The sequence below is a fragment of the Danio rerio genome, chromosome 10, assembly GCF_052040795.2.
Source record: "Danio rerio strain M-AB ecotype USA chromosome 10, GRCz13ab, whole genome shotgun sequence".
Lineage (NCBI taxonomy): Eukaryota > Metazoa > Chordata > Actinopteri > Cypriniformes > Danionidae > Danio > Danio rerio.
This window is the reverse complement of record NC_141030.1, coordinates 42,865,907-42,882,500: the sequence shown is the minus strand read 5'-3', so window position 1 is coordinate 42,882,500 and position 16,594 is coordinate 42,865,907. Positions and strand designations below refer to the sequence as shown.

The window sequence follows — 16,594 nt, the reverse complement described above, 5'->3', positions numbered from 1 at the left end:
TTAACAATTTGTTTAACAACATTTTGTTGTTAAGAGTAAATCCAATTAATGATTTAATGATTAATCCAATTAATGATTTTTTCCAGTGTGTTTATTTTGTAAGCCAGACTTGTTTTTTTTTTATAGTTTTAAAGGGCCCTGTAAGGTCAAACTTTCCCAACCCTGTAACTCCTCCATCCTCACGATGCATCCGCCTGGGTGTCAGTGTCAAAGCTGCCTCATTTTTGCTGAATGAAGCAGCCCAGTTCAGTGGTGCAGGAAAACTGAAGAGCTCAAGAAGAAAATCTGCAGCAACAAGGTTTCAGCCATTACACACTTTTACAATTTACCATTCAGCTTTTACTATGCAGCTCCCTGTGTGATAAATTCTGATGGCTCAATTGCACATTCTGAGGTCAAATATATTATATGCAATATCGCGCTATATACAGTTGAAGTCAAAATTGTAAGCCCTCTTGGTAATTTTTGTTTCTTTTTCACATACACTCTAAAAAATATTGTTTAGACAAAAAAAATAATGCAACAGTTTGCATTAATATATTGAAGTTACGACAACATCTAACAAAACTTTAATATGTTAGCTAAATATTTTCCTCTTCAATCAGAGGCATTTTTACGTAGCAAAAACCTTAAATCTATAAGTTGAGTACTCATGTTGTAGTTTCAAAAATGTTGTTTCAATTAGTTTTTTTTTTAAATTGAAAACAAATCCAGTGTTATGTACTTAATTACATGCACATTTTTAAGTTAAGAACCCCAAATAAATTAAGTAGCCGAAATTGTAAATTCTTTTTTTTGTTTTCAAACTGTTCATGCTTGTAAGAAATACATTTAACAACAAATTTTTTTTTTCGCTAATTTTACATTACATTACAAAATTACAAAACAAAAACACGGTACGCACTAAATTCCAGGGGTTTCATTACCACGACGTAAAATGGGCGTGGCTCGGTCTGTGTTTGGGAAACGCCCGCTTAAAAAAAAAAACAATACTGAGAGGTCACCGATCATGCGCAGTACAGGTTCTTTTTTAGCGCGGTCATTTCAAACAGGATGATTATGGATAAAGAACCTACCGCGGTGGATAACGAAGGAAAAAACAATCATACAGGTTATTTTTTTGTTGTTATAATGTTATATTTTAAAGATTTCATTAGCAAATACAGCTGACCTCGTTTTAATCCGTATTACTCCGTTTTACTGTCTCTGGGCTTTTGTACTTCCATTTTAAACCAAATAATAATGGTTGTGGTAAGATTAACCGTGTTTTTGTAGTTTAAAATATGGTATTCAGTCATGTTTAAACAAATAAATACCACATTTTCTGTAATAAATCGTGGTTAATTTTTCTTTCTCGATCTTAGTTAACTAACATAACTCATATTTATTTTCTATTTTTATTTAAAGTCATCATACACAAAACACCTGGGATCAGGACAGGTATCTGATGTTAACTAATATAAAAGTGATCATACATGAAACCCCTGAGATCAGGACAGGTATCTGATGTTAACTAATATAAAAGTGATCATACATGAAACCCCTGAGATCAGGACAGGTATCTGATGTTAACTAATATAAAAGTGATCATACATGAAACCCCTGAGATCAGGACAGGTATCTGATGTTACTGTATATAATATAAAAGTGATCATACATGAAACCCCTGGGATCAGGACGGGTATTTGATGTTAATACATATAAAAGTAATTATACATGAAACCCCTGGGATCAGGACAGGTATCTGATGTTACTGTATATAATATAAAAGTGATCATACATGAAACCCCTGAGATCAGGACAGGTATCTGATGTTAACTAATATAAAAGTGATCATACATGAAACACCTGGGATCAGGACAGGTATCTGATGTTACTGTATATAATATAAAAGTGATCATACATGTAACACCTGAGATCAGGACAGGTATTTGATGTTACTGTATATAAAAGTGATCATACATGAAACACCTGAGATTAGGACAGGTATCTGATGTTAATGTATATAATATAAAAGTGATCATACATGAAACACCTGAGATCAGGACAGGTATCTGATGTTACTGTATATAAAAGTGATCATACATGAAACCCCTGGGATCAGGACAGGTATCTGATGTTAACTAATATAAAAGTGATCATACATGAAACACCTGAGATCAGGACAGGTATCTGATGTTAACTAATATAAAAGTGATCATACATGAAACCCCTGGGATCAGGACAGGTATTTGATGTTACTGTATATAAAAGTGATCATACATGAAACACCTGAGATCAGGACAGGTATCTGATGTTACTGTATATAAAAGTGATCATACATGAAACCCCTGGGATCAGGACAGGTATCTGATGTTACTGTATATAATATAAAAGTGATCATACATGAAACACCTGGGATCAGGACAGGTATCTGATGTTACTGTATATAATATAAAAGTGATCATACATGTAACACCTGAGATCAGGACAGGTATTTGATGTTACTGTATATAAAAGTGATCATACATGAAACACCTGAGATTAGGACAGGTATCTGATGTTAATGTATATAATATAAAAGTGATCATACATGAAACACCTGAGATCAGGACAGGTATCTGATGTTACTGTATATAAAAGTGATCATACATGAAACCCCTGGGATCAGGACAGGTATCTGATGTTAACTAATATAAAAGTGATCATACATGAAACCCCTGGGATCAGGACAGGTATCTGATGTTACTGTATATAAAAGTGATCATACATGAAACACCTGAGATCAGGACAGGTATCTGATGTTACTGTATATAAAAGTGATCATACATGAAACCCCTGGGATCAGGACAGGTATCTGATGTTACTGTATATAATATAAAAGTGATCATACATGAAACACCTGGGATCAGGACAGGTATCTGATGTTACTGTATATAATATAAAAGTGATCATACATGAAACACCTGAGATCAGGACAGGTATCTGATGTTAATGTATATAATATAAAAGTGATCATACATGAAACACCTGAGATCAGGACAGGTATCTGATGTTACTGTATATAAAAGTGATCATACATGAAACCCCTGGGATCAGGACAGGTATCTGATGTTAACTAATATAAAAGTGATCATACATGAAACCCCTGGGATCAGGACAGGTATCTAATGTTACTGTATATAATATAAAAGTGATCATACAAGGAACCCGTGAGATCAGGACAGGTATCTGATGTTACTGTATATAAAAGTGATCATACATGAAACACCTGGGATCAGGACAGGTATCTGATGTTACTGTATATAATATAAAAGTGATCATACATGAAACCCCTGAGATCAGGACAGGTATCTGATGTTACTGTATATAATATAAAAGTGATCATACATGAAACCCCTGAGATCAGGACAGGTTTCTGATGTTACTGTATATAAAAGTGATCATACATGAAACACCTGGGATCAGGACAGGTATCTGATGTTAACTAATATAAAAGTAATTATACATGAAACCCCTGAGATCAGGACAGGTATCTGATGTTACTGTATATAATATAAAAGTGATCATACATGAAACCCCTGGGATCAGGACAGGTATCTGATGTTACTGTATATAAAAGTGATCATACATGAAACCCCTGAGATCAGGACAGGTATCTGATGTTACTGTATATAAAAGTGATCATACATGAAACACCTGGGATCAGGACACGTATCTGATGTTAACTAATATAAAAGTAATTATACATGAAACCCCTGAGATCAGGACAGGTATCTGATGTTACTGTATATGATATATAAAGTATTTGACACAAAAGCCATGGGATCGGGACAGGTATCTTAAGTTATAACAGTATTAATGTAATCTGAGAGGTATCTTAAGTTAATTTGTTTAATATAACATACACTGACTTCACATGAAACACCTGCAATCAGGACAGCTATTTTGTACTGCATATAAAAGGTATTGGACACGAAACCCCTGCGAATACGTACAGGTATCTGAATCAAAACGGCTGTTTTCACAATCTGCGCATGATCCGTGACCTATGCAAATTCACAGATAGGCCACGCCCACCCGATGACGTAGTAGCGGTTACGCTGTACTGAAACCCCTGGAAAAAAGTGCCTGCCACAAAAACACGCTCTTTCCCATATTATCAGTATAAAAAAATAACAAAAAACATCAGTGTGCTGACTTGAAAATAGAAAACAACTCCATTAGTGTGGAATTTCTTTTTTAAGTTGCTACAAGTTAAATATTGTTTTAAAGACACTGACAGATATATTTACCTTTAAATTAGCCGCATTTTTAAATTGATGTAATTATCAATATTTTCCTGTTTTGAAAACTTAATACAATTATTCTGGTAACTTAAAAGTTTTAATCTAATCAGCATTTTAGAATTTTTAAGTTACAATAATGTTTTAAACCATGTAGTGGTAACACACCTCTTGAGTAATTTATTAAATGATGGTTAACAGAGCCAGGATTTTTTCACAGTATTTCCTATAATATTTTTTTCTTCTAGAGAAAGTCTTATTTGTTTTATTTCAGCTAGAATGAAAGCAGTTTTTAATTTTGTAAAACCATTTTATGGTCAATAATATTAGCCCCCTTAAACAATATTTGTTTTCGATTGTTCATCGTTATACAATGAATTTTCTTATTATTCTAAATTAACCTAGTTAAGCCTTTAAATGTCACTTTTAAGCTGAATACTAGTATCTTGAAAATATCTAGTAAAATATGTACTGTCATCAGGGCAAAGATAAAATAAATCACTTATTAGACATTGTTAAATGTATTATGTTTAGAAATGTGTTGACATCTTCTTTCTGTTAAACAAAAATTGTGGAAAAATACAGGGAGGCTAATAATTCGAGAGGGCTAATAATTCTGTCTTCAACTGTATTTGTATTGACATGTTCAGTGTTGGGGAAAGTTAGAAAGTAATGCATTACAATATTGAGTATCTGCACAAAAAAAGTAACTAGTCGCATTACTTAGTTACATTTTAATGTAAGTAATGTGTTACGTTACATTTGCGTTACTTTTTCTTACCATTTTGAGGCTTGATCCGTTTCAGAACTTGCAGGCTTTTTTAAAGGAATGAGCTTTGCAATTAACCAGACACTGTATGGCCTTTATTTTCCTTTAAAATACACATTAACAATTATAATTTATTTAGGATAATGTTGTCTTCTGGGCAACACGGTGGCAGAGTTGGTAGCACTGTCGCCTCACAGAAACAAGGTTGCTGGTTCGAGCCCCGGCTGGGTCTGTTGGCATTTCTGTGTGGAGAGTGTTTGGGTGTTTCCCAGTACTGGGTTACGGCTGAAAGGGCATCCGCTGTGTAAAATATATGCTGGAATAGTTGGCGGTTCATTCCGATGTGGTGACCCCTGATAAATAAGGGTCTAAGCCGAAGGAAAATGAATGAATGAAAATTTCAAAGCACAATTAAAGCAGTGTACACTCAAAAATTAATTTTGCTGCTTGTTCAAGCTGTAAATTGAGCTGAAACAACACAAATTCCTGTGGTTTATTTGACAACTTAATTGTTTATGTTCAATTCACTTAAAATGTTAAAACTAATCATTTAACTGAATTCCTTTATGTTGCCCTAACACAAATCGGTTATGTTGAACCCGGCATTTGTTTTTACAGTGTACTATAGACAAAACCGTTTTGCTTTTAACCTTTGCTTCTGACCTTCAGCTTTTTCTTTCCCTCCCATCGACTCTAATTAAACGTGTGAGCTGCCATCTCTGGTCTCTCCATAGGTGCAGTTCACACTCAATACTAATAAAGAGCCTCGGATTCACACCTGCGCCCTGTATATGAGCTCACCGCCGCCCCCTACAGCATGACCCAGATCCTGCATCTCTCCACATATTCACACAAATAGAGCATATTGATTATTATTAGAGCCACACTGTAAAAAATATCTGTAGATTTGTGATTCATGTTTTTATTTATTATTTTCCAACATTTATTTCTGGTTTTAAATTGCATTATAGGATCTTGATCTTTCTCCCAAAAACTTTTAACCTTGTAACGTTGGAAAAAGTGACTTTTATGAACATCTTTAATTGTTTAAAGTGATATATTGTCTGGGTTGGTGTTCTTTATTATGCTACAGAAACCTTGTAATAAACTGCCTGTACATTTTCTGTTATTTTACAGACTCATTTCTCTAGATATTTTTTCTTATCCATTCTAGTATTAATAACTAAATAATAACTGAAAACTAAAATGTCAAGAAAAGTCACTTTGGTTAACTGTAGAGTTGAATTTTCAACATCAAAAGTCGACAGCTATTTCTGTGCAGGATTTTGTACAAAATCTGCAGACTTATGCAGAATGATTTTGACAGCAGTAACTAAAAACGGAGCGCATGAAATGAAAAAATTAATAACTTTTGCACTTTGATTTAAGGTTTACAATGCAAATCTGACTAGAACCACTTTTTTGGTAAACAACGTAAGTCTATATTTAAATTGATCTACTAAATTTTTCATTACAAACTGTGTTGTGCAAATAATTACATGCAAATATTTGCAAATTATTTAACAATATTCTGGAAATTATTCTAAAAGTGGAATAAACAATACATATTTACACACATATACATTATAATATAGTAAATAAATAAACTTATCAGAAATTCTACCATCACTCCTATGCTATATATATATATATATATATATATATATATATATATATATATATATATATATATATATATATATATATATATATATATATTTGAAGTCAGAATTATTAGCCCCCTTTGATTTTTTTCTTCTTCTTTTTAAAATATTTTTCAAATTATGTTTAACAGAGCAAGGAAATTTTCACAGTATGTCTGATAATATTATTTCTACTGGAGAAAGTCTTATTTGTTTTTTTTTTTTGGCTAGAATAAAAGCCGTTTTTAATTTTTTAAACACTATTTTAGGGATTATTAGCCTCTTTAAGATAATTTTTTTCTCTATAGTCTACAGATCAAACCATCATTATACAGTAACTTGCCTGATTACCCTAACCTGCCTAGTTAACCTAATTAACCTAGTTAAGCCTTTAAATGTCACTTTAAGCTGTGTAGAAGTGTCTTGAAAAATATCTAGTCAAATATTATTTACTGTCATCAAAGCAAAGATAAAATAAATCAGTTATTAGAAATGAGTTATTAAAACTATTATGATTAGAAATGTGTTGAAAAAATCTTCTCTCCGTTAAACAGAAATTGGGGAATAAATAAACAAGCGGTCTAATAATTCAGGGGGGCTACTAATTCTGACTTTAACTGTATATATATATATACACACACTACCAGTCAAAAGTTTGGGCTTCTCCTGCACACCAAGGCTACAGTACACATATAATTGTGAAATGCTATTACACTAAAATAACTATTCAAAAGTAGTTTATATTTTATTTAATCATTTATTCCGGTGATTTAATGATGAGCTTTCAGCTTCAGAGTCACATGATCCTTCATTAAATCCCTCTTATAATAATAATTATTATTATTATTATTATTATTATTATTATTATTGTAATAGTAATAAAAGCAATAATGACTGAAGTAATAACTTCATTTGAAACTACATACAATAAGAAAGCCGTTATTTGACATTAACAATTTAACAATTATTCACACACATTATTTCATTATTTCGCACTCAAGTAATGCTTAACCTGTTTTATATATGTTTTATGCTATTTACTGTCATCATGGCAAAGATAAAATAAATCAGTTATTAGAAATGAGTTATTAAAACTATTATGTTTAGAAATGTGTTGAAATTATCTTCTCTCCGTTAAACAGAAATTGGGAAATAAATAAACAAGCGGTCTAATAAATCAGGGGGGCTAATAATTCTGACTTCAACTGTATATATACACAGACTACCAGTCAAAAGTTTGGGCTTCTCCTGCTCAGCAAGGCTACAGTACACATATAATTGTGAAATGCTAAATAAAATAAATAAATAAATAAATAAATAAATAAATAAATAAATAAATAAATAAATAAATAAATAAAATAACTGTTCAAAAGTAGTTTATAATTTAATTTAATCATTTATTCCGGTGATTTTAATGATGAGTTTTCAGCTTCGGAATCACGTGATCCTTTATTAAATCACTTTAATATGAATTATTATTATTATTATTATTATTATTATTATTATTATTATTATTATTATAGTAATAAAAGCATTAATGACTCAAGTAATAACTTCATTTGAAACCACTTACAATAAGAAAGCCGTTATTTAATATTAACAATTTTTATTCATACATTTATGAATACATACATTTATTCATTATTTATACAATTATTCACACACATTATTTCATTATTTCGCACTCTCAAGTAATGCTTAACCTGTTTTATATCTTAGAAAACATTTGGCTCATCCGACCATATAACAGGTTAACTAAAATTTAAATTTTAGTGTCTCAGTGGTTAGCACTGAATATATCACTATATAACTAACGATATATTACTTTTAACTATTAAAAATGTTCATAAAAGTCACTTTTTGCAACTTTTCAAGGTTAAAAGTTGTCGGAAGAAAGATCAAGGCTACATAATGCAATTCAAAAGCAGAAATAAACAGAGAAAAAATAAAAAACTTATCATAAAATACAGAAAACTGCTAATTTACTGATATTTTATGAGCCACTTTATATAATGCATCTATCAAATATGTAAATAAACATCCTTTCTCACCTTGGCACTTTCCACAGAAGTGTTTGGTTTGTGTCTGTTCTTGTAATTGAGCAGCACAAACTCAGCCATTTCTCTCTCCCTTACAGACAGACAGAATCAAAACCAAACCCAACGTCACCATAGGGACACGCCACATGTGTCTTTGTCCGCACACCTGACGTCACTTTCACCTGTTTGCATATGCGCTTCCCTCTGTACACCAAACAAGCAGCGAATGACCATAACAATAGACAACCAGCATGTTTTTATTTTGTCTTGTTGTTGTCTGTACACCTGCAGGTAAGCAGAAGTAGCAGAAACGAAATATAAATCCTGAGTTTGATTATTGCTGTTGACACTGTAAACTCTATATTCACAGTGTGTGTGTTTTTTCTCTCAGTGAAACTAGGTGTGTCTGCTTCACGGTATTTAAATCATACAAAAATGACTCCAGACAGATGGATTATGGACTCCTGAACTGAAGAAGTGATCCTTCAGGTGGATGGATATCATAGTTTGACTTCTTTTAAAACAATAAAACTATAGTTTAGATCATGTCAAGTTGAGTTGATGAGTCTGGATTAAGTGAAGGCGTCATCTAGGGCTCTCTCTCTGTCTATGTTTTTTCTCTCACGCTGATAAGATGACAGAAAAGCAGTTGATCTTTGGCCCCTATGAGGGCCCACAGGTGATCTGACGAAGGAAAGCTCGGGAGCGTTTCTCTGTTCTGGCTGGATTGGTGGACGTTTTGGAGGTATGTGTGTTGCTGTTTTGACGTTTTTATAATTGTAACCTGCTGGGTTTTTGAATTGGAGCGTGTGATTTATGATTTAAATCTGTCGTCGTTGGGTGTGTGCTGAACAAATAGTGTGAAAGACATGGTGTGCTCGTGCATTAGTGTGTCAGTGTTGTTTGTTTACTGCTGAGATATTATCTAGGCTTTTATTAAAGGCTCCAAGATTTTTTGGGATTTCAAAAAATAATTTGAATTAGTTTTTTTGTGTTATTTAGTCTGTGTTTGATAAATATTAGTGCTGGGCTTAGATTCTCATCCAAAATAAAAGTTTGATTTGACATTATATGTGTGTGTGTGTATGATGTATATGATGTATACAGGATTCACACAAAGGTGAGGCAGTGGCGCAGTAGGTAGTGCTGTCGCCTCACAGCAAGAAGGTCGCGGGGTCGAGTCTCAGCTCAGTTGACGTTTCCGTGTGGAGTTTGCATGTTCTCCCTGCGCTAGCGTAGGTTTCCTCTGGGTGCTCCGGTCTAATTCAGGTGAATTGGGTAGGCTAAATTGTCCGTAGTGTATGAGTGTGTGTGTGAATGTGTGTGTGGATGTTTCCCAGAAATGGGTTGCGGCTGGAAGGGGATCCGATGTGTTAAAACGTGCTGGATAAGTCGGCGGTTTATTCCGCTGTGGCGACCCCGGATTGATAAAGGGACTAAGCCGACAAGAAAATGAATGAATGAATGATTCACACAAAACTATAAAAAACCTATTTTGTTATATAGATGTTTAAATTCACATATTTACATATATGTTTTATATCTAAATATAAATCAACATTTTCTTAAATATAGGCATGCTTTTGTGTGTGGTTTATATAAAGTACTCGCATATATCATGTTAAAACAAACTTTTATTTTGGATGCGATTTTAGTTTTTTTTTTAATTTAAAATTCATATTAAAAAAATCTTTAAGTCAGGCGTTTTTCAGTGTTTTCTGTGTGTGAATTCTGAATGGCATTATGGGACTTTTTTGAAGTGATACATGGTGGTTGGTGCTGTAAATTATGGTAAATAACATACATATTTATGTGTGTGTGTATATATATATATATATACATATTTATGTGTGTGTGTATATATATATATACATATTTATGTGTGTGTGTGTATATATATATACATATTTATGTGTGTGTGTGTATATATATATACATATTTATGTGTGTGTGTATATATATATATATATACATATTTATGTGTGTGTGTGTATATATATATATATATACATATTTATGTGTGTGTGTATATATATATACATATTTATGTGTGTGTGTATATATATATATACATATTTATGTGTGTGTGTATATATATATATATACATATTTATGTGTGTGTGTATATATATATATATATACATATTTATGTGTGTGTGTATATATATATACATATTTATGTGTGTGTGTATATATATATACATATTTATGTGTGTGTGTATATATATATACATATTTATGTGTGTGTGTGTGTATATATATATATATATATATATATATTTATATATATATGTTTATATATATATATATATGTGTGTGTGTGTGTGTGTGTGTGTGTGTGTGTGTGTGTGTGTGTGTGTGTGTGTGTGTGTGTGTGTGTGTGTGTGTGTGTGTGTGTGTGTGTGTGTGTGTGTGTGTGTGTGTGTGTGTGTGTGTGTGTATACATAGGCCACTTTATTAGGTACACCTTAGTTGGACCCCCTTTTGCCTTCAGAACTTCAGAACAGAATCTTTCATGGCATAGATTCAACAAGATACTGGAAATATTCCTCAGAGATTTTACATGATAGCATCACGCAGTTGCTTCAGATTTGTCGTTTGCACATCCACGATGTGAATCTCCCATTCCACGACATCCCAAAAGTGCTCTATTGGATTGAGATATGATGACTGTGGAGGTCATTTGAGTATACAGTGAACTCATTGTCATGTTCAAGAAACCAGATGTTTCACGCTTTATGACATGGTGTGTTATCCTGCTGGAAGTCATCGGGTACACTGTGGTCATGTAGGGATGGACATGGTCAGTAACAATACCCAGGTAGGTTGTGGCGTTGACACATTGCTCAATTGGCCCAAAGTGTGTCAAGAAAATATCCCCACTCCATTACACGAAAACAAGCCTGAACCGGTGATACCAGGAAGGATAGATCCATGCTTTCATGTTGTTGACGACAAATTCTGACCCGACCATCAGAATGTAGCAGCAGAAATTGAGACTCATCAGACAAGACAACGCTTTTCCAATTCTATATTGTCCAATTTTTGGTGAGCCTGTGTTAATTGTAGCCTCAGTTTCCTGTTCTTAGCTGACAGGAGTGGCACCGGGTGTGATCTTCTGCTGCTGGTGCCCATTCGCCTCAAGGTTGGACATGTTGTGTGTTCAGAGATGCTCTTTAGTAGACCTCGGTTGTAACGAGTGCTTATTAGAGTTGCTGTTGCCTTTCTATCTGTCTCTTTTTTGGACCATTTTTTTGTAAACCCTAGATATGGTTGTATGTTAAAATCCCAGTAGATCAGCAGTTTCTGAAATACTCAGACCAGCCCGTCTGGCACCAACAATCATGCGACATTTAAACTCACTTAAATCCCCTTTCTTCCCCATTCTGATGCTCTGCAGCAGATCATCTTGACCATGTCTACATGTCTAAATGCATTGAGTTGCTGCCATGTGATTGGCTAATTAGAAATTTGTGTTAACGAGCAGTTGAAGGTGTGTACCTAATAAAGTAGTAAGGCTTTCTGCAATAAAAACCGTCTGGATGTACATTATCCTTTATATAAAGAAATATTAAGGGCAGTGTTTGAGCAGAAATGCTTATTAATTGGTTCAGGATGTCTTGAAGCAAGCGACAAATGTGTTTACTTAAACATACAATAAGATGTTTTTGTGTTTATGAGTAAAGAGACACACCTACCGAAACAAATGATGAATTCCTTGCCATTGTAAGCACATACTGATCATTGTAAGGTTGTGTCCCGTCAGTGGCTCTGCCCTTTTTCTAAATGCTGTACTTTCATTGTAGGACTGTGTGTGGATGCTGGTGTAAAACATGAATGTTTTTATACTGGCACTTTTTCTTCTCATCGCCAATGGTAAGTTTTTATATTTACTTCAACACAGTGCTAACAGCCAAGCACTGAAAAAAGCTCTTATCAATCAGTATCATTGTCTTGTTGTAAAATATTTTCTAAAGCTGCACATGCTTGTTTTCTCACCACTAATAAATTGTTTTCAATTTATTATATAAACATTACAAAATCTATACTAAAATTATAGGATTTGAAATCACGTCTGGATATCTGATAGTAAATAAGTTTTTTTTTTAAGTTTATATAGTTTATTTTTGTTGATGCAAACATTGATGCAGTATATAAGCTTGGTAAATGGCAGAATGAGTGGTTGGATTAAATTTTTTTATTATAATAATTTATTGATTATTTTATTTAGTCAAAAAATAAAGAGTTTATATGTACCAAATAAATACAGCAGTAACAAAAAACATTAGCACTAACAAACATTAGATTTTTTTTTCAGATCGGGTGATTCATATATTTTTATTTTGTCAAAAAATAAATAAATAAATAAATTATAAATACAGAGTTAACAAACATTAACATTACCAAACATTAAAGTTTTTATTTACTCAGAGTGATTTATATGTTTTATTTGGTCAAAAAACACATAAAAATAAGAAATTATTTATACAGAATTAACAATCATTACAATTTTTATGCAGATCGGGTAATTTATGTTTTATTTTGTCAAATAAACCCTTTAAAAATAAAGAGATTATATATACAGAATAAACAAACCTTAACATTAAAAATTTTTTATTTATTTTTTATTTTATTTTTAACATAAACATTTTTATTCAGATCGAGTAATTTATATGTTTTATTTAAAAAAAAACATTAAAAAATAAAGAAATTATATGTACAAAACAATTACAGAATTAACAAACATTAACATTAATGAACATTAACATTTTTCTTCAGATCGGGTAATTTATATGTTTTATTTTGTAAAAAAAACATTTAAAAAATAAAGAAATTATATATACAGAATTAACAAACATTACCATTAACAAACATTACCATTTTCATCCACATCGGGTGAATTATATGTTTTATTTGTCAAGAAAAAACAAAGAAACAAAGAAACAAACAAAAAAAGGCATGAGAAATAAATTCTATATACATAATTAATGAACATTTAGAATTTTACAAGGTTTTATAATAATGACAATTTGCCGGCAAAAATGAACTGTATGTTTTTTCATAACTATTTTATAAGAACTTTCTTCACTCAAGATACATAAATAATATATATACATATAATATATAATATATATATATATATATATATATATATATATATATATATATATATATATATATATATGTATATATATATATATATATATATATATATATATATATATATATATATATATACACACACACACACATAGATAAGGTCACAATTATTAGTCCCCCTTTGAATTTTTTTCCCCAAATGATGTTTAACAGAGCAAGGAAATTTTCACAGTATGTCTGATAATATTTTTTCTTCTGGTGAAAGTCTTATTTGTTTTATTTTGGCTGGAATAAAAGCAGTTTTTAATAAAAAAAAAAACATTTTAAGGTCAAAGTTATTAGCCCCTTTAAGCTATTTTTTAAAGCTATTTTTTTAGTCTACAGATGAAACCATCGTTATATAGTAACTTACCTAATTACCCTAACCTGCCTAGTTAACCTAATTAGCCTAGTTAAGCCTTTAAATGTCACTTTAAGCTGTATAGACGTGTCTTGAAAAAATATCTAGTCAAATATTATTTACTGTCATCATGGCAAAGATAAAATAAATCAGTTATTAGAAATGAATTATTATATATATATATATATATATATATATATATATATATATATATATATATATATATATATATATATATATTTAAGATTTTTGACTAGATATTTCCACTGACAACAAGAAATAAACACCAGCTTGTGTACTCAAAAACTCATATTTACTTCTAAATAGCCCCTGTGATATCTTTGTATTCTCAGTTTTTTCTGTCTTGGCTCTTCCTTAATGCATTTCATAAAAGAAGAGTAATCTAAATCAAGATACACAATTACTCATTTCACTTCTACGATAAATATATATCAACCTAAGCTTTTTAACTAGATATTAGCACTGACAACAAGAAAAAACATTAGCTTGTGCAGACTCAACACAATCTCACGGCAATTCGTAACTTTTTCATTTATTGGCTAATTCGTATGAATTCGTACGATCTAATTCGTACAATTTAGTACGATTTGCTCATTATTTTCTAATTTACATTTTTAATTTCTATAGCTTCTGACAATCCAAAAAGAGCCACATATTGATCAATAATGTTATGAAAGCTGTTTAAACATTAAGTTATGACCGAATTTCCTCTTGTTAAACTTATGAAATAGTTTGATAACAAGCAGAAATGTTCAATGTTCAAATGTTCAGAAATGTTCAGAAATGTTCACCAACCAAGCTCATTCTGAAAGCTCATTCTGAAAACGTACCCCTATATACATTTCTGGAGAGCGCTAAATACGTCCCAGGAACCAGGTTTTTTGCAGTTTTTGCAAATCCACTAGAGGCCGCTGTGTACGTATTTTGAGATCTCAAATAGTCTCTCACGAGAGCCATTCCCGCCTGCTGTTCGCAAGTAAAGCCACCAGAGGCCGCTGTCAACTGACTGACTGACCCACCCTCCTCCTTCCCTAAGCCCAACCGATAGTGTTTTTAAAAGCAATTCAGAAAAAGTCAAGCCCTCGCCTGATTTTTCCCACGTGTTTAGATTTACCACATTCTCACTTGTTATTTACTTGTTTATTTTATTTTTTGGCTTTTGTTTGTGTCGTACTTGTTTTCTGGAACCGTTTTTCACCGGATTCGAGCCTCGTCATCGTGGTTAACTCCTTTCAGTATCTCAAGTCTGCGGACGAACATGGTGAGCCACTGGGCAAACTGGTAACAGCGCAAAAGCCGTCAGTACGGAGGTAAGCAGTCAGCTGGTAAGTGTGAAAAGGAACGGCATCATACCACCCCGTATCATTCGTTTTAAAGACAAAATGCAACCATACATACCTCTGGCTACATAATTCGCCATCTCCAGAAATGTATATACAGGTACGTTTTCAGAATGAGCCCATGTTGCAATAACCTTGTATTTTGCATTGTTTGTATTATTGGGCATTTATATTCTCAGTTTTTTTCTCTCTTGGCTCTTGCTTGATGCATTTCATTGTAAAAAATGAATTTAAAAATCCAATAACCCACCTAGCGAGCATGATTTACGATGAGAAGTAACAATAAAACATTCTTAACTGCATGTGAGTAAATCCATCTTCTTGCAGGAGAGTCAGCCGATCTCCAGCCTCAAAACGCTGCAGTTCTCCAAGGCTCCAGTGCTCAGTTTAACTGCAGCAGCACTCAACCTCCACAAATCATGACCTTTATGCTCAATGGACGCTTGGTTGTGACCATCATGCAAACTTCTGGGGTGTTGAACAGCACGGACCGCTTTTCTGCTAGTAATTTCACCACGCCTGGAAATTACAAATGGCAGTTTACCATCAGCAACGTGCAGAGAAGCGATGCGGGTGTAGTCGCCTGTCAGGTTTTGGGTGGAGATGCTGTGACGGCCACACTGTCTGTACAAGGTGAGCGGTGTTTATTCATTTCAACTCAGCCGTGCTAATGGGAAACACCTTCAAAGCGTGGTGGGAAATGGTTTGAGTGTGCAGATAAGACTAATATGAATGGAAGCATTAAAGACAGTGAAGATAACTCAAGTTTGGTCCAATCCTAATTCATTTTATTACCCCTACCCCTTCAAATTGACCCTTGAAACAAAGTGTGAAGGGGAAGGGTTTCAAAATTTACCCCTAAGAAATGGGACACCACTACAACACCAGCACACAGTCATCATGAGCTCTTAGTTCATATGAGATTGATGATAGCGACTGCTGTAGTTATTCCATTTGCGTTATTTTTTAGTAATTATCTTAAATTTTTGAAGGCAACGGTATTATGCTATCATAACG

General features: G+C 32.6%; 1 protein-coding gene across 9 annotated transcripts in view; it reads left to right on the top strand.

The window, feature by feature from the left end:
• Positions 1–16,594, top strand: part of igsf5a (immunoglobulin superfamily, member 5a) — a 59,809-nt gene that overhangs the window by 25,467 nt on the left and 17,748 nt on the right. For 2 of the 9 annotated variants that reach the window (XM_087271505.1, XM_087271498.1), the window contains exons 2-5: positions 9,108–9,205; positions 9,351–9,461; positions 12,523–12,592; positions 15,905–16,210. In XM_087271505.1, coding sequence (XP_087127631.1) covers positions 12,550–12,592; positions 15,905–16,210 — 349 coding nt within the window. In that variant the 5' untranslated portion in view covers positions 9,108–9,205; positions 9,351–9,461; positions 12,523–12,549. Of the gene's footprint in view, positions 1–126; positions 299–1,037; positions 1,112–8,814; positions 9,008–9,107; positions 9,462–11,177; positions 12,593–15,904; positions 16,211–16,594 lie in introns of those variants that run through there. The other 7 variants (XM_087271500.1, XM_087271499.1, XM_087271503.1 and 4 more) reach the window with 6 other exon arrangements.